Consider the following 19,223-nt stretch of genomic DNA (forward strand, 5'->3'; position numbering starts at 1 on the left):
TGACAGTTATCAGCTGCCTTCAGAGTCGGAGATCATTGGGGTAGAAGAACAGCTGGAGCCTGTTCCCAATGTGCGCATGCGCAGAGCTACCAGGAGAAGGGAACAGCTAAGGAATAAGGACTGACTCGGGAGTAAAGTCACAGGTGGACGGTGAATGGCCCCTCCCATAGGGAATAAAGAGGAGTGAAAGGGGAGTGGAGTTTGCAGGAGAACAATTAGTTCAATTCATTAAAGTGAAGATCTGTTCCTGACTTCTTGCCAAGTAGTTGCTGCTACAGAGTGGAGTTTGGAAGATATCGGCCCTGGCAGCTCTCCAAGCCTGATAAAGGCCTGTAGTTGTGAAATCTCACAAAAGACTGTTGGCCGGGACTTTGCTGGAGAGGAATTCCCCTAATTAAAAGCGGTTTTATCAGGACGAGGAGTCGGCTTCGTGCTTTTTGGGAAGCCTAGGTTACACAATAGCCTCATCAGTATTCCAGCAAGGTCTGCAGGGAACCAGACAATACCCTTGATAGAATGTCATACAGAGGTGGGTTCCTACCAGTTCGCACCAGTTCGGTAGAACCGGTTCGTCAAATCTACCGAACTGGTTAGAAGAGGTTGCACCAGTGGACACAGAAAGCAGGCCACACCTACAGAAGAAGTTTCAAAAATTTTTGAAACCCACCACTGACACACACAAACACACACAGACTCACACAGAGAGAGAAAGAGAAAGAAAGGAAGAAAGAAAGAAAATAAAAAAGAAAAAAAGAAAGAAAAAGTGAGAGATGAAAGAAAAAAAGGAAAAAGGGACAGAGACAAAAGGAAGGAAAGAGAGAGAGAGAGAGAGAGAGAGAAAGAAAGAAAGAAAGAAAGAAAGAAAGAAAGAAAGAAAGAAAGAAAGAAAGAAAAAAAAGAAAACACATGGCCGGCAAAGCCACTCCCACCAGGAGACATGGCTGGCAAAGCCACTCCCACAAAGGAGGCCACACCCACAGAGTAGGTTCGAATTTTTTTTGAAACCCACCACTGATGTCATGCCTTGTCCACCCTAACAAAATTCTCTCCACTTTCCCCAAGAGAGCCGTTTGGATTGATGGGCTCCTCCGTCAAGTTCCCTCCTGGATTTTAAGGCTGAAGGACTTACCCTCTTGAGGAATGATGCGAAGAGTAACGCTGAGGCCAGCATCTTTAATGAGCTTCACAATATCGGCGTGAGGCATGTTGATAATGGACTGGCTATTCACAGCTAAGATCCGATCTCCGACTTTTAATTTCGCACAGCGATCGGCGGGGCTCCCCTTCAATTATCCTCCCTATTTTATGGGGCACAGCTAGAAGACAAAAGGAAGGGGAGATAGGAGCAAGCGAGCAAATAAGGGTTTATAGGTGGACAAAAATGGCTCCCCCTGGAAAAATGTCTAGAGCGGTTGTCTGTCCAAGTTTTTCTAGTTATTCCATGCCTCGCTTTTCTCTTCGTCCTGTCTGAGCTTCCCACCGTTACCTCGGTTGTGCTTTCTTTCAAACTTCAGCTGCGAGTTTGACTCGGCCTTCCATCCTTCTGAAGACAGCAAAACGAGGGCCAAGATTTTTGTGGGCAATAGGCTGACTCTGTAAACCACTTAGAGAAGAGTGTGAAGCGCTATGGAGTGATATATAAATCTAAGTGCTATTGCCCTTCCTTCCTTCCTTCCTTCCTTCCTTCCTTCCTTCCTTCCTTCCTTCCTTCCTTCCTCCCTCCCTCCCTCCCTCCCTCCCTTCCTTCCCTTCTTCCCTAACCCAAACCCTAACCCTAACCCTAACCCTAACCCTAACCCTAACCCTAACCCTAACCCTAACCCTAACTCTAACCCTTCCTTCCTTCCTTCCTTCCTTCCTTCCTTCCTTCCTTCCTTCCTTCCTTCCTTCCTTCCTTCCTTCCTAACCCTAACCCTAACCCTTCCTTCCTTTCTTCCTTCCTTCCTTCCCTAAACCTAACCCTAACCCTAACCCTAACCCTAACCCAAACCCACCCACCCTCCCTCCCTCCCTCCCTCCCTCCCTCCCTCCCTCCTTCCTTCCTTCCTGGGTGGTGCAGTGATTAGAATGCAGTATTGCAGCTAACTCTGCCAACTGCCAGGAGTTCGATCCCGACCGGCTCAAGGTTGACTCAGCCTTCCATCCTTCTGAGGTCGGTAAAATGAGAACTTAGATTGTTGGGGGGCAATCTATCTATCTATCTATCTATCTATCTATCTATCTATCTATCTATCTATCTATCTATCTATCTATCTATCATCTCTATCTCTATCTATCTATCTATCTATCTATCTATCTATCTATCTATCTATCTATCTATCATCTATCTATCTCTACCTACCTACCTACCTACCTACCTACCTACCTACCTACCTACCTACCTACCTACCTACCTACCTACCTATCATTTCTATCTATACCTATCTATCTCCTTAATCTATAAGTCTCTCTCTCCCTCCCTCCCCTTCCCATTTCATTCACTGGGAAGAGAGTAACTACTCAAAAGTGTAGGGGCTGGCTAGTTAGCTAATATTTTGCTGCCCTGAAACAATCCCAGAGTCCTTGTCAATCCATAGGTGAGTATGGCAGATATGGCTAGTTTTTAATATGAAAACAATCACCTAGGAAGCCTCGGCCACAGACGGTCATAGGAGGAGAGCACTGAACTACAGTGGGCACAATCCAGAGAAAGTTAACGATGAAATCAATGGGGTTTAAGTGCTGATCTCTGAACTTAATTCTCATTGATTTCAACCGAACGTAAGCTCACTTAGCTTTCCTCTTGATTGTATCCAGTGACGTCTTCCAGCCTCGGTCTTCTGGTAATGTAAGGCTGAGAATGCGTCCCACTAAATTCTCAACACATCAATCTGGCATCCACGGAACTGCAAACAAAGAAACAAAACCCAGGGGAAGTTTCTACAAGGAAATCCAAGCACACCTTCATGTATGAACGTCAACAGGTAGTACAAAAATAGATTCTGGGAAGGGTTTTTTTTTTAAAGCTTCAACTCCTGCCTGCCAAAGAGACTGGACAGGTAGCCATTGGCCCAAATGCTATTGGATCTCCCTGCTTGAGCAGGGGGTTGGACTAGAAGACCTCCAAGACCTCCTTCTATAAGAGCCGAGGTGGCGCAGTGGTTAGGGTGCAGTACTGCAGGCACTTCAGCTGACTGCTATCTGCAGTTCGGCGGTTCTTATCTCACTGGCTCAAGGTTGACTCAGCCTTTCCATCCTTCTGAGGTGGGTGAAAAGAGGACCCAGACTGTGGGGCGATATGCTGACTCTGTAAACCGCTTAGAGAGGGCTGAAAGCCTATGAAGCGGTATATAAGTCTAACTGCTATTGCTAAGGTCCCTTCTAAACCTGCTATTCTACATTCTAGGCAGTGGTGGGATTCAGCCAGTTCGCACCTATTTAGGAGAACCGGTTGTTAACTTTCTAAGCAATTTGGAGAACCGGTTGTTGGAAGAAATTCCCTTTTTGTTTTTCCCCCACCACTTTACAGGGCTAATCCTGTAAGGAAGGCAGGAAGGAAACATTCTGGTGTTGTTTCTAGCCGAATCTTTGTTGCCCTGCTTACAGAAACTGCCTCTCCCGGTTAACCCTTATCACATTGTAACAGCTAAGGTGAAGCGCCCATCAAAATGAGTGACCTTGAGTTGGCCACGCCCACACAGTCACATGACCACCAAGCCACATCTAACCAGCTGGTCATTAGGGCAGAGAACCAGTTGTTAATTATTTGAATCCCACCACTGGTTCTAGGCCATTTTAGAAGGCAAGAAAGACCCCCTCGCTAATTTATTTTCATCCTCTTCCAGCCATTCATGCTGCAATTTAATGCTATGTGAGTTATCAGGCAGGTTAGAGCCGAGGTGGCGCAGTGGTTAGAGTGCAGTACTGCAGGCCACTTCAGCTGACTGCTATCTGCAGTTCAGCGGTTCAAATCTCACCGCCTCAGGGTTGACTCAGCCTTCCATCCTTCCGAGGTGGGTGAAATGAGACCCAGACTGTGCGGGCGATATGTTGACTCTGTAAACCGCTTAGAGAGGGCTGAAAGCCCTATGAAGCGGTATATAAGTCTAACTGCTATTGCTATCTTTAGCCCAGAGGGTGAACGATTCGCAGAGCCTGTCCCCATGATGAAATTTAGGTCTCTCCCCCATTAGAAAAATGTTGTCCTAAGTGCCATGTAGGTGCACAAATTGTAAAGAAACCCCAAACCCAGGTAATTCAACCAAAGTAATTGAATGGAAGGATTTACACTCCAGACAGCTGGTCGTTTGCATTCTTTTAGAGAGTCATTGAGGCCACTTGGAAGTTTGTCTGTGTCTTCCGTCCATGCTCATTTACACCACTCAAGTGTAACAGGCAACCTCCAAGTGGCCTCAATGGCCCTCTAAAAGGATGCAAATGACCAGCTGCCTGCAAGGAGTATAAATTCTTCCATTCCCCACTACCCTCTCAGAGCTGAAGGAGCTTCTTGGTTGAGAAGCAAAACGTCTTCAAAGAAAGACAAAAAAAACCCCTCCAAGTGGCCTCAACGCCCCTTCTAAAACAGTGTTTCTCAACCTTGGCAACTTGAAGAATGTCCGGACTTCAATTCCCAGAATTCCCCAGCCAGCATTCGCTGGCTGGGGGAATTCTGGGAGTTGAAGTCCGGACATCTTCAAGTTGCCAAGGTTGAGAAACACTGCTCTAAAAGGATGCAAATGACCAGCTGCCCGCAAGGAATATAAATCCTTCCATTCCACGCTACCCTCTCAGAGCCGAAGAAGCTTCTGAGATGAAGAGATAAATGTCTTCAAAGAAAGACCCAAAAGTCCAGTTGCCTCTTGAAAAAAAAAAAGCACCATTGGGAGAGCTTGTTCAGGGTTTCAACACAGAAACAAGGTAGAGCAGAAGATTCAACTTACCCATCGTCGACCCAGATTCGGGCCTGTTTAAGGAGCTAATGATTACGAATCCAAACCCTTCGTTCTCTTTCCGATGGATGATGACGTCGCTGGTTTGCACGCTGTGCGACGGGAAGCTCTCGGGCGGCGTGGCGTTGTTGCTGGAGCCGACGTGGTTGCTGTTGGCGTACGTGGCGTAGTCGCTTCTGGGGGAACTGTGGTGGGTGGACACCGAGCCTGGACTTCGGCCGTTCTCTGGACACGGTTCCCCTGCAGGGGGTGGAAAAAAAGAAAGAAGAATGACATGGAACAAAATCAGAAAGGCGTTCTGCATTCCGGAGTGGCCCCCAGTGGTTAAAATGTAGTATTGCAGTCTAACTCTGTATTCCCACTGCCAGGAGTTCGATCCTGACCGGCTCCAGGTTGACTCAGCCTTCTGTCCTTCCGAGGTCGGTGAAATGAGGACCCAGATTGTTGGGGGCAACAGGCTCTGTAAACTGCTTAGAGGGGCTGTAAAGCACTGTGAAGCGGTATCTAAGTTTAAGTGCGAGTGCTATTCCTTCCTTCCTTCCTTCCTTCCTTCCTTCCTTCCTTCCTTCCTTCCTTCCTTCCTTCCTTCCCTCCCTCCCTCCCTCCCTCTCTCCCTGATGGCACAGTGGTTAGGATGCAGCATTGCAGGCTAATTCTGCCAATTGCTAGCAGTTCGATCCTGACCGGCTCAAGGTTTACTCAACCTTCCGTCCTTCTGAGGTCAGTAAAATGTTGGAGGCCATATGCTTATAAACCGCTTAGGGAGGGCTGTAAAATACTCCTTCCTTCCTTCCTTCCTTCCTTCCTTCCTTCCTTCCTTCCTTCCTCCCTCCCTCCCTCCCTCCCTCCCTCCCTCCCTCCTGCCCTCCCGCCCTCCCTCCTTCCTTCCTGATGGCCGCAGTGGTTAGAATGCAGTTTGATCCTGACCAGCTCAAGGTCGAGTCAGCCTTCCAATCCTTACGAGGTCAGTAAAATGTTGGGGGCCATATGCTTATAAACTGCTTAGGGAGAGCTGTAAAACACTGTGAAGTGGAATATAAGTCTAAGTGCTATTGCTACTCCTTCCTTCCTTCCTTCCTTCCTTCCTTCCTTTCCTTCCTTCCTTCCTTCCTTCTTTCTTTCCTTCCTTCCTTCCATCTTTCTTTCCTTCCTTCCTTCCATCTTTCCTTCCATCTTTCCTTCCTTCCTTCCTCCCTCCCTTCCCTTTCCTTCCTTCCTTCCTTCCTTCCTTCCTTCCTTCCTTCCTTCCTTCCTTCCTTCCTTCCTTCCTTTCCTTCCTTCCATCTTTCGCTTTTAAAACTGTTTTATTTCATTTTCATTTTCATTTTTATACAATCACTTATATACTGTGCATTTTAAAAAAAGGGAAAATCAATGAACACAACTCATCTTCCACCATAGAAAACCAACATAGCACTTCAATCCCCCATACACCCTTTCTTCTCCCCCTCCAACTTTCATTCTCCCCTCCAACATTCCCCTCTTCTACTTTCCTTCCCCCTCAAACATTCCTTTCTCCCCTTCCCTCCATCTCACCCTCCTTACATTTCCCTCTCACTCCCTCTTTACTTCTCCCTCTTCTTTCCCTCTACTCCTCACTTTGGTGTATCTCTACAATTCATTAATCTATTCAGTTTTATATTTTACTCTAAATTTAAGAAAAATGAAGAAAAAAAAAGAGAAAATAAAAGAAAAAAGAAAAAAAGAAAAGAGAGCAACAGTATACAAGTGCATTCTTATTGTTCTGAAAATTGAGACTGTATTTCCCACCCTCCCCCCTCCCTCCCATAACCCCCCTCCCTAACCCCCTTTCGACTTCCCCGGTCCCATATCCAGCATAAGTCTTTATCAAGCACAGTCTGGAGTATATTAAAATCAAATACCTTCCTTCCATCTTTCCTTCCATCTTTCCTTCCATCTTTCCTTCCTTCCTTCCTTCCTTCCTTCCTTCCTTCCTTCCTTCCTTCCTTCCTTCCTTCCTTCCTTCCCAACCTCCTCACTGTCTGACTTTGCTGCCAGTTCTGCTGGCTGCCGGTGGGCCGCCCAGGATGATCACTTCCTTCCTGTTGCACCCACAGTGACCTAAACACCACTCGGCCTTCCAAATCACTACAGCCAGAAAATAAGATTTTCTCTCGTCACTCACTCCGGGGCTTAGTTTCGACTCAGGTTCAACCAAGTTTTATTTTCCATTCCCAATGTAGCGGCTTAATCACCGTTCAGAGGTTTTCTTTCTTTCCTTCAAGCATTAATCCCTTCCTATTGAAGGGCTGTTAGAGGAGACACTTCCAGGAATAAATAAATGCCTCAAGAAAGACTTTTCAACTGGAAGGTTTTTTTTTGCTTCTCGGGGAAAGTCATAATCCGTGCGGCGTTTGATTTTATCTTGCGGCGTTTGATTTTATCTGAATGAAAGATCAAAAGACGATCCCATTATTTATTTGACGGCAAGCAGCTGGCAACCGGCTAAGACTAACCCATCACTCAAACGATTGCATATTGTTGTAAGAATCAATACTGTTGCATTTATTTTCATGTGTTTCGGGCACGGCGCTTGTTGTATTAACCGTTCAGTCATATCCGCAGCGATTGAGCAGCAAAAAGCAAGGTTTTAAACCTAGGTAGGAAAAAACCAAAGCTACAAGTACAGATTACCGTATTTTTCAGAGTATAAGACTCACCCTTTTCTCTCCAAAAAGAGGCTGAAAATCTGGGTGCGTCTTATACACTGAATACAGCATTTCTGGCCTCCTGAAACCCCGCCCCCTTTGCAAAAAATGGCCGTGCATAGCCTTTAGGAGGCTTCCAGAGAGCTCCAGGGGGCTGAGGAGGGCAAAAAACTGAAAAATAGGCCATTCCAACGCCCCCCAGCCCCCAGGAGCATGCTATAAGCCTCCTTATGCATACCCATTTTTGTCAAAAAATGGGCCCGTTTTTGCAAAAAACGGACCTTTTTTTTTGCTCATTTTTGGCCCCCACAGCCCCAGGAGCATTTTACAAGCCTCCTAAAGGCTATTCATGCCCTTTTTTGGGAGAAAAAACTGGCCCGTTTTTGGGAGGTCTGCAGAGTGCAAAAACCTTTCTTTTTTTTAATTTGCCTCTTCAAAATCTTGGTGCATCTTATAGTCCGAAAAATACGGATAGGTGAAACCTGGCTCAAAAACAGTAACTGTGTGAGAAGGACCTTGGAGTCGTAGTGGACGATGACATAAACATGAGCCAGCTGTGTGCGGAAGCAGCCAAAAAAGGTAATACAATCCTTGTGTCAGGGTCCCACATAATACTCCAAATGGAAGAAGACTCTGACGCTTGAGGTTCCTCAAAGTTCCATTTGATGAGAGATGTCCTATTGGCACACCTGGGAAAAGCCGAATCTGAAAGCTTCCAGGTTTTCCCCACCCAAACGAAAGTTCAAGTCCCTGCCCAGAACCCACATGTCCATCACATGGTCCAATCAGGCACCGTCCCAACTGGAGATGCCTCCCAGTCACGCCATTGCAGCTGCAGGGCAAGACGTCCTTGACTCTCTGAGAAAGGAATGTCATTTTGACTATATATCTCTCTCATACTCCATATAACCCTCCCTTCCCAATTTCCCCGCAGGCATTGAATTTGGCAGGCCTGAAGGGCCAATGCAAGAGATGGCTTCCAGGTGTGACACCTTAGCTGCATCTACATTACCCGTAACTCTGATTTACATCATAAAGTTGGAATGCACAGCTTGGGACCCATTATTCTGTCAGAGCTGAAGAAGCTTCTTGGATGAGAAGTGAAACGTCTTCAAAGAAAAAAACAAAACAAGAAAGGCCAGTTCCCTCCTGAAATTTTTTTTTTTAAAAAAAGCACCTTTGCGGCCGATACAGGAAAGGTTTTTTCCCCCCCTTTCCCCTGCTTCTGCATTAGGAAAAACTGGAGGGAGTTAAACGGCCTCGATCCAGCTAAAAATAGTAATATTTAATTGAAAACAAGGGAACAAATTAATTGGAACTAATTTAATTAGCAGAGATACCCACTTAGGGAGAAACAACACCAAAGGACTTTTGCAGGCCAGGATGGTGTTTCCTTGTTCATCATGTTTAGCTTGATTCATTTCATTTAATTAATTTTATATCGTTTTTAACTAGAGCCAGTTTTCTTGTTTTATTTTTAATATTGAATGATGGCAATGGTCACCAGCCTCGGAAAATTGAAATAAACTAATTATGGCAGCATGCGGTTGATTTTAGCTGAAGGAGAATATAAATAATTCATACCATTAAAAAAAAAAGGATTGCAAAACTTGTATAAATGAACATAAGAAGAATCTTGATCTCCTAATTCCAGTGAACTTGAAGCTTAATTAATAGCGTACAACTAAAAAATTGCAGAGGAACAAAGCCAAATAATAACAGAAGTACTTTGGAGGGCAACAGTGAATGGTTCTGTATTTGTATTAGATTAGATTTTTGATTTTAACCCATGTTTAATCAGTGGAATTATACTCCAAGAAGCTGCAGAATGTGGCGCCGTGATTAAATCATGTCACGCAGTGAAACTTCGGGGACGAGAGCTGAAATTCTGTGCCTTATTGCTAAATTGAAAGTTAACAAATCACCAGGCCTAGATGATGATAAATTATGAAAAAAATTGTAAAAATCTCTGTATCAGCCACTGGCTGTTCCTGGTTGAGTAACAGGTCTCGAAATAAGATTTATTCGCATTCTCTTGCCACTGCAGTTAAGAAACCGAGTACCTTGAAGACATTATTGAATATCTTAATGCATTCTTTTTCTCAAAATATCTTCTTCTTCTTCTTCTTCTTCTTCTTCTTCTTCTTCTTCTTCTTCTTCTTCTTCTTCTTCTTCTTCTTCTTCTTCTTCTTCTTCTCCTCCTCCTCCTCTTCCCTCCTCCCTTTATTCTATTCTATTCTATTCTATTCTATTCTATTGCCTATTCCTCTTCTTGTCTCTTTTCTTCTCAAAAAGCTCCAGTGATGGAGCACCTTCTTCTTCTTCTTCTTCTTCTTCTTCTTCTTCTTCTTCTTCTTCTTCTTCTTCTTCTTCTTCTTCTTCTTCTTCTTCTTCTCCTCCTCCTCCTCCTCCTCCTCCTCCTCCTCCTCCTCCTCCTCCTCCTCTTCCCTCCTCCCTTTATTCTATTCTATTCCATTTCCTATTCCTCTTCTCATCTCTTCTCTTCTCAAAAAGCTCCAGTGATGGAGCACCCTTCTTCTTCTTCTTCTTCTTCTTCTTCTTCTTCTTCTTCTTCTTCTTCTTCTTCTTCTTCTTCTTCTTCTTCTTCTTCTTCTTCTTCTTCTTCTTCTTCTTCTTCTTTCTTCTTCTTCCTTCTCCTCCTCCTCCTCCTCCTCCTCGAAAATATAGGAATGAATATATACATATATATTCACAGAATGGAGAATGAAGAAATAAACAGCAGGACTAAGTGGAGATTCTCTACCATGGGAAGAATCAATAAAGGTGAATATTTGTAGCTCAGAGTCGACAGAAGGGGTCCTTGGTTCCTCTCTGAGCTTGGTTGGTTTCTTGAGGACATTTCATTACCCAACTAGTGGTGGGTAACTACTAACTAGTAGTGGGTTGCAAGCGGTACACCCCGGTATGGACGTACTGGAGCCTGCCCGGAGCACTGGATACCGTTCCGGTACGGTCCTCCGGAGGGCCCACCCGTCCGCCTGAGCTCCTTACCTGTCCTTTAAAGCCTTCGGTGCTTCTGCGCATGAGCATGGCACGTACAGAGCCTGTGCGACGCTCCACCAAGCAGCTGGAGCATTGCGGCGGATTGCGGAAGTGTCGCTGGCGGGTACAACGCACATGCGCGCCGCGTGTCCATGTGGGCGACACTGGGCCCGTTCCAACCAGTATGGTTGGAACGGGATCCGGAACCCCACCACTGCCAACTAGGTAACATCATTGGCACTGCAAAGGAGGAGGGGGGGAGGAGGAGAGGAGGAGGAGAGGAGGAGGACTGTAGGGTCCATGGTGCTTTCTGAGCTTGGTTGGTTTCTAGCGGACATTTCATTACCCAACTAGGTTACATCATCAGTGTTAGAAGGGAATAGGGTGTGGAAAGGAGGAGGAGGAGGAGGAGGAGGAGGAGGAGGAGGAGGAGGACTGTGGGTCCTTGGTGCTCTCTGAGCTTGGTGGTTTTCTTGCAGACATTTCATTACCCAATTAGGTAATATCATCAGTGTTAGAAGGGAATAGGGTGTGGAAAGGAGGAGGAGGAGGAGGAGGAGGAGGAGGAGGAGGAGGAGGAGGAGGAGGAGGAGGAGGAGGAGAGGGAGGGAGGGAGGGAGGAGGAGGACTATGGAGGTCCTTGGTGCTCTCTGAGCTTGGTTGGTTTCTTGCAGACATTTCATTACCCAACTAGGTTACATCATCAGTGCTACAGGAGGGAGGTTTGTGAGGAGGAGGAGGAGGAGGAGGAGGAGGAGGAGGAGGAGGAGGAGGAGGAGGAGGAGGAGGAGGAGGAGGAAGACTGTGGGGACTTTGATTCTCTTTTTTAAAAGTTTTTATTGTTTCCATTAAAAGAAAACACACCCAAAAAAATCATCTTTCATTACATCTTGTAGAAAGCGTATCCATTGGTTACAGGCACATTTCGTGCGTTTCTTCCACAATCCCATATATTTCATTCAATTTAAATTGTACATTTTAGAATTTATATATTTTACTATCACTATACCACCATTTTCATTTAATAGGGTTTTAAGGACACAGCCACCTACTGGCAATTTTTCCCCCCAGCCTCAATGAATCTGCAGTAACTTTACAACTTTATAACTTATTCTAGAAAAAAGCCGCTTAAAAAGATATCTAACATTCCCTCTTCCTCCCCCCCCCCCCCGCCAATACACAAATTGACACGCCTGTCCATTTTACTTTTACTAGTACATCACACCTGCTTGTATCATTAAATATTATCCATTAACATTTCTTTGTTATTATTGTAGTTAGCTAAAGATTATTTATTTTTCTCACCTCTCCTCTCCATAGGCACGAAAGAGATTTGTTTTTTGGCTTGTTTCCCCCCCCCATATTTATAAATTTTTATTTCTCATATATACATTCACAATTATATGATCTCATAACTGTTATTAATAATATGTGTTTGTAACAATTTTTCTGCCCTACAATTGACAATATAATTGAGATTGCTTTCTTACCATCCCATACACCCATCTTATTTTACAACAATCCTACTTCTTCTTCCTTCCTTCCTTCCCTCCTTTCTTCTCTCCTTCTCTCCTTCCTTCCCTCCTTCCTTCCCTCCCTCCTTCCCCCTTCCCTCCATCCTTTCTTCTCTCCTTCCCTCCTTCCTTCCCTCCTTCCTTCCTTCCCTCTTTCCTTCCCTCCTTCCTTCTCTCCTTCTTTCCTTCCTTTCCTCCTTCCTTCCCTCCTTCCTTCCCCCATTTCTTCTCTCCTTCATTCCCTCCTTCCTTCCCTCCTTCCTTCTCTCCTTCTCTCCTTCCTTCCCTCCCCGAAAGAGATTTTGATTCTCTTTGAGCTTGGTGGTTGGAGACAATTTATGACCCAAACTAGGTAACATCACCAGTGATGTATCTGAGACTGAAGATGTTAGCTAGTTTGGGTAATGAAACAGACAACCCCAAGGGCCTCCAGATAAAAATGAGCTTCCCAAAGCTTTTGGACGTACCAACCTCGTTATCAAGACCATCATGGAGTTGTCGTTAAGTGCGGGGAGCAAAAACGAGACGCTCATAGCTGCTGCGGTGATGGAAATAGGATCTTTCTACACAGAAGATGCAGCCACGGCCACAGCAAACACAATTCGGGGCAAACAACTATCAAGAGACACACCTTGTACCAAAAGGTTTCCCGTATAAAAATCAACCTTGATGTTGAAGCAGTGATGAAAACCAAAATTTTAAACTACGGGGTCTGTGGGTGTGGTTTGGTGGGCATGGCAGGGGAAGGATGCTGCAAAATCCACACACCCACCACATTCTGGGGCCAGCCAGAGGTGGCATTTGCTGGTTCTCTGAACTACTCAAAATTTCCGCTACCGGTTCTCCGAACTACTCAAAATTTCCGCTACCGGTTCTCCGAACTACTCAAAATTTCCGCTATCGGTTCTCCGAACTACTCAAAATTTCCGCTACCGGTTCACTGAACTACTCAAAATTTCCGCTACCGGTTCTCCGAACTACTCAAAATTTCTGCTACTGGTTCTCTGAACCAGTAAAAATTTCTGCTACTGGTTCTCCGAGCTACTCAAAATTTCTGCTACCGGTTCTCCAAACTACTCAAAATTTCTGCTACTGGTTCTCTGAACTACTAAAAATTTCTGCTACTAGTTCTCCGAACTACTAAAAATTTCTGCTACCGGTTCTCCAAACTACTCAAAATTTCTGCTACCGGTTCTCCGAACTACTCAAAATTTCCGCTACCGGTTCTCTGAACTACTCAAAATTTCTGCTACTGGTTCTCTGAACTACTCAAAATTTCTGCTACTGGTTCTCCGAACTACTCAAATTTTCTGCTACTGGTTCTCTGAACTACTAAAAATTTCTGCTACTGGTTCTCCGAACTACTAAAAATTTCTGCTACCGGTTCTCCAAACTACTCAAAATTTCTGCTACCAGTTCTCCAAACTACTCAAAATTCCTGCTACTAGTTCTCCAGAATCTGTCAGAACCTGCTAGATTTCACCCCTGGCATTTTCCTAGTTTGACTATTTAGAAAATAAATGCCTGCGGTTACAGGGGGGACCGGTTCAAGGAAAATATCAACCTTTGCAAAAAAGAGAGAGAAAAATTAGGAATTACTAAGGGGAAGAAGAAGAAGAAAAAAACAACACAGTAGATTGTGCACAGAAACCTTCTGTCAGAGTGCAAGACAGCTGTGAAAAAGGCAAATTCCATTTTAGGCCCCATTAGGCAAGGCGCTGCAAATAGAAGTGGCTAATGTAATAATGTCCGAAAGGAAAGCTGTATTTCCCCGATTGCGGCAAAAACGAATGTGCGGTGGGAGCAATCTGTTAAGGCTGATGGCAGAATTTCTGCGTTAATCTTTAAGGCATGACAGAGCTGGTTACTTTTTAATACAGTCATCATTGCAAACCTCCCTGTGTTGTAAACACCCCCTCCTCCTGCCCTCCTCCTCCTCCTCCCCCCCTCTCCCCTCCTCCCCCTACTTCTTCATTTTTTACATGCTTTCAAACTGCTAGGTTGGCAGAAGCTGGGACTCTCTCCCTTTCAGGATTTGAACCGCCGAACTGCCGACCTTTCTGATTGACAAGCTCAGCGTTTTAGCCACAGAGCCACCGCGTCCCTTCAAAATACTTATAGCAATAGCAATAGCAATAGCAGTTAGACTTATATACCGCTTCATAGGGCTTTCAGCCCTCTCTAAGCGGTTTACGGAGTCAGCATATCGCCCCCACAGTCTGGGTCCTCATTTCACACACCTCGGAAGGATGGAAGGCTGAGTCAACCTTGAGCCGGTGAGATTAGAACCGCTGAACTGCAGATAACAGTCAGCTGAAGTGGCCTGCAGTACTGCACCCTAACCACTGCGCCACCTCGGCTCTTTCTATAATAGAATGGAAACCTGAAGTTTTTTTAATTAGGAATTATGTCTGTGAAATACCAAAAAGAAATCTAGTATTTAATACTACATATAATTACGGCGGCAGGGATTGCCTTTGCCCAGAAATGGAAAAACAAATTAATCCCAAGCGAAGATGAAATAATAAGAAAGGTTATGGATTGTGCCGAAATGGACAAACTAACTAAAGAAATCCAGGGAAAGGAAGAATCAGAATTCTACCAGATATGGGATAAACGGTATAGGTGGATGGAGGAAAGAAACAAGAATTAATGAAGGAATATAACAAAACTCAACAAGTAATAGTTATGAGTAAAATAAGAGGGTTAAGAATGGTGAAATCCAAATGAAATACAATAGAAGGGGAAATAATATAAGGTGAGTGGTATCGATAGATGATTGCTATTATAAAAAACAGGAAGTCCCTGTTCGTACTGTATTCTATTGTAAATGTGGTGTACGTCTAACTTTTGTGTGTGTGTATTTTACATGTTTGTTAATAAAAACCTTTAAAAAAAATACTTATATATAACTAAAAAAAACTTGACTTAAAAACAGGACATCCCTGCAAATTCTCAACTCACCTGTAGGGGGCAGCTTTCTTCTCACCGCCAGGTTCACCTGCCCATTTCGAGCTGCGTTATGCATGAGGTCAATCACGTAGCGGTGAGTTTTGCCAGCCACGGGGATGCCGTCCACGTAAACCAATTCGTCGCCAGGATGCAGGCGGCCATCTCTGTCAGCTGAGCCCATCGCAATGACGGCCCCGATCAGAATCTGAGTCCGAACACACAAGGGGTGTGAGAAACGGATATACAAAACGAGACAAAAAACTGAGAATTCTGTAATGAGTAGATGGAATTTTCCTTTTGTCCAATCCAGATCTTGTGTGTGTGTGTGTGTGTGTGTGTGTGTATAGGTTTGTGATAGGATTCATAGGAGCGGTGCTCATCTCTGTTTCAAAGCTGAAGAGCCAGCGCTGGCCGAAGACGTCTCCGTGGTCATGTGGCCGGCATGACTCAACGGCGAAGGCGCCCGGAGCACTGTTACCTCCCCACCAATAGAAATAGCAATAGCAGTTAGACTTATATACTGCTTCATAGGGCTTTCAGCCCTCTCTAAGCGGTTTACAGAGTCAGCATATCGCCCCCCCACAGTCTGGGTCCTCATTTCACCCACCTCGGAAGGATGGAAAGGCTGAGTCAACCTTGAGCTGGTGAGATTAGAACCGCTGAACTGCAGATAACAGTCAGCTGAAGTGGCCTGCAGTACTGCACCCTAACCACTGCGCCACCTCGGCTCTAAGGTGGTTCCTATTTTTCTACTTGCATTTTTATTTGCTTTCGAACTGCTAGGTTGGCAGAAGCTGGGACGAGTCACGGGAACTCACTCCATTACGTGGCGCTAGGGATTTGAACTACCAAACTATGAACCTTTCTGATTGACAAGCATAGCGTCTTAGCCACTGAGCCACCGCGTCCCTAATCCCTTTTAAAGGATGGATTTAAAATTCAAAAATATAAACTCTCGGGCAATTTAGTCTGTAAGGATATATACGAGACTGGGAAAACTGTGTTTCCCCGAAATTAAGACAGGGTCTTATTTTCTTTTGACCCCTGAAATAAGCGCTTGGCCTTACTTTCATGGGGGAGGTCTTATTATTTTTGAGGCATAGGAGGTGGCGAGCGTGGTCAACTCATGGCTGCTGCTGTGTTGCAATATTTTTAGGGAGGGCTTATTTTCAGGGGAGGCCTTATTTTAGTGCATGCACTCAAAAGCCCGATTGGGCTTATTATCCGGGGAGGTCTTATTTTCGGGAAAACAGGGTAGAGTTTTGTAGGGGAAAGCTATTTGGGTTTTTTTTTAAAAAGGATTTATTTGGTACCGGCAACCTATGGCCCATGCCCTAGCGGGAGAAATTGCTTTCTCCAGAAGTCGTGTTTTAGCAGAAATTGTGGTTGTGGTGTGTGAACTCCTGAAGGCTCCGTGACAAGATAATTGCAATTGCCTGTTCCTGTAGGGTTTGCTTCTCGCGATTTTAATCTGATAATACATTTCATGTTGTAAAACGTTGATTAGACACTCGGGCTATTAAAGAAGGTTCCCGCTTCCCGCAGATGAGAAATAAATGTTCTGTGTGAATTGTGTTGTTATCTTTTGACATCTCTTTTAATTGGAGAACCTGGCTTTTGACTTGCTCCTCTGCACCAAGAGTTGGGGGGGAGGGGGTTGGCACAGTTGATAATGGACTATTGTAATGGGGGAACTGGGGATCCAAGGACCTTCCCTGCAACACGATTAAATAAATGAAGCAAGAAAAGCAAAAGAAGAGAATATTTGTCGCTCGGAGTTGAACTGTGAGGTCCTTGGTGCTCTCTGAGAATGGTGTGGTGTTCTTGAGGATGTTTCATGACCCAAGTATTCAATGTCATCAGTGTTAGAAGGGAGTGGGGTTTGCGGAGAGGAGGAGGAGGAGGAGGAGGACTGAGTGGTTCTTGCTACTCTCTGAGTTTGATTCTTGCAGATGTTTTATGAACCAACTAGATAATCCCATCAATCCTAGAAGGGAGTGGGGTTTGCAGAGAGGAAGAGGAGAAGGAGAAGAGGAGGAGGAGAAGGAGAAGGTGGAGAAGGAGGAGGACTAGATGACTATGCGGTCTATGGTACTCTCTGAGCTTGATTCTTGCAGATGTTTCCTGACCCAACTAGATGATGTCATCAGTGCTAGAAGGGAGTGGGTTTTGTGGAGAGGAGGAGGAGGAGGAGGAGAAGGAGAGGAGGAGGAGGAGAAGAAGCAGAAGGCGGAGAAGGAGGAGGACAAGATGACTATGCAGTCTATGGTACTCTCTGAGCTTGATTCTTGCAGATGTTTCCTGACCCAACTAGATGATGTCATCAGTGCTAGAAGGGAGTGGGGTTTGTGGAGAGGAGGAGGAGGAGGAGAGGAGGAGGAGAAGCAGAAGGCGGAGAAGGAGGAGGACTAGATGACTATGTGGTCTATGGTACTCTCTGAGCTTGATTCTTGCAGATGTTTCATGAACCAATTAGATAATCTCATCAATCCTAGAAGGGAGTGGGGTTTGTGGAGAGGAGAAGGAGGAGGATAAGGAGAGGAGGAGGAGGAGGAGAAGGAGAGGAGGAGGAGGAGGAGAAGGAGAAGGAGGAGGACTAGATGACTATGCGGTCTATGGTACTCTCTGAGCTTGCAGCTGTTTCATGACCCAACTAGATGATGTCATCAGTGCTAGAAGGGAGTGGGGTTAGTGGAGAGGAGAAGGCGGTGCAGAAGGAGAAGGAGGAGGAGAAGGAGGACGACGAGATGACTATGCAGTCCATAGTACTCTCTGAACTTGATTCTCGCACATGTTTCATGACCCATCTAGGTAACGTCATCAGTGCTATAAGGAAGTGGGTTTTGTGGAATGGAGGAGGACAGGGGTGGGCACTACTGCTGGTTCGCTCATGTGCATGTGCTCGGGCTTGATGCGCGCTATGCACACATGCACAGTGCAATAAATACTGTTCTGCGCATGCACAGAAGCGAAAACAAGATGGCGGTACCTATGGTGCCGCCTGGCAAACCAGTTTGGGGGAGGGGAAGGCCTGGGTCGCTGCTGGCTTCAGCGCAATCCTTGGGGTGATTGCACAGCCAATGTTTACTGTATACGCTTCGGCTTTTGTGAACCAAAATCCCCTTTGACCGAGAATTCAGCTCAACCGAGAGCGTGAACGAAATGAGTAATGCTTTCCAGTGGAATCATCCTTCACCTGATGAAGCATTGACAGACATCATAAGGGAAGCATAGATGTGCGTATAAATCAGTCAGTGGTGGAGGCACATCATCAGTTCTGCATTCTGGACGCTGAGCAACAATATTAGATTACTTCGTAGGCAAATACGTTAGCGCTGTCATTTAACAGCCTTAACGACACCCCAAAGGAGGCTAGTTTTCCAGGGAAAATATACTTTTTTTTTAAAACCATGCTACCAAAATTCCTTGATGAACAACTGACTTTGGTTGAGGATCCCATCCTAAGGCGTTCTCTACTTAAAACAATGGTTTCCCCGTTATTTTTAAAGTCTACGCATGGTTTTCTTCCAGGCTGAAGAATCCCATGCGCCCTTGAAAAGAAAACTATAAAATAAAAAGAAAAGAAAGATATTCTTTTTACTCTTTCTCACTCGGGATAAAGAGGAACCTCAGAGCATAGCGAATATAAAAGATAAACAGAGAGTAGGGGAGAAGGTATCAGCTCCAAACAACTGTCCCCCCTCCCTTTTTTGAATTATATACATCAGTGTTCTGACCCCACCCTCCTCCATCCAGGAACGAAAGCCGAAACCAACGTAAACGAGAAGGTTTCTTTTAATCAGTCCAGATTCTCGTTGGCTGCAAGCCACATAAACAAGGAGATAAGCACTCTGGCAGCAAGTCCTACAAAACTTGGCAGCAATGCAAACAAACTCTGGCAGCAATCCCGCCTGCCAAGTTTGTTTCTTGTTAATCGTTAACATTGACTTCTGCAGAAGGGCGTGGCACAAGCAGTCTCTTTTATAATCAGGAGAGGATCTTAATGAGCATCAGCTGAGCGTAATCACCTCTTGTAATTACGCCGTTGTTCTTGACGCCGAGTAGCCCTTTGACGGCGTGCATCCCGGAACAACTCACAGGTGTTGTCTGGATCACTCACTCTTGTCTCCTCCCCACTGATCCAAGGCTCAGACGCC

The 19,223-nt window shown here is 45.2% G+C and overlaps 1 protein-coding gene across 1 annotated transcript in view; it reads right to left on the minus strand.

Moving 5' to 3' along the window:
* Nucleotides 1-19,223, minus strand: part of MAGI2 (membrane associated guanylate kinase, WW and PDZ domain containing 2) — a gene marked incomplete in the record, with an annotated part of 526,586 nt that overhangs the window by 51,856 nt on the left and 455,507 nt on the right. The window contains 4 exon segments of the mRNA XM_087722353.1: nt 1,130-1,283; nt 1,285-1,316; nt 4,920-5,168; nt 15,079-15,271. Of these exon segments, the coding sequence (XP_087578479.1) occupies nt 1,130-1,283; nt 1,285-1,316; nt 4,920-5,168; nt 15,079-15,271 (628 nt within the window).

This window comes from Thamnophis sirtalis, unplaced genomic scaffold (genome assembly GCF_051295495.1).
Source record: "Thamnophis sirtalis isolate CommonGarterSnake01/CBP01778 unplaced genomic scaffold, rThaSir2_p1.2 scaffold_9, whole genome shotgun sequence".
NCBI lineage: Eukaryota > Metazoa > Chordata > Lepidosauria > Squamata > Natricidae > Thamnophis > Thamnophis sirtalis.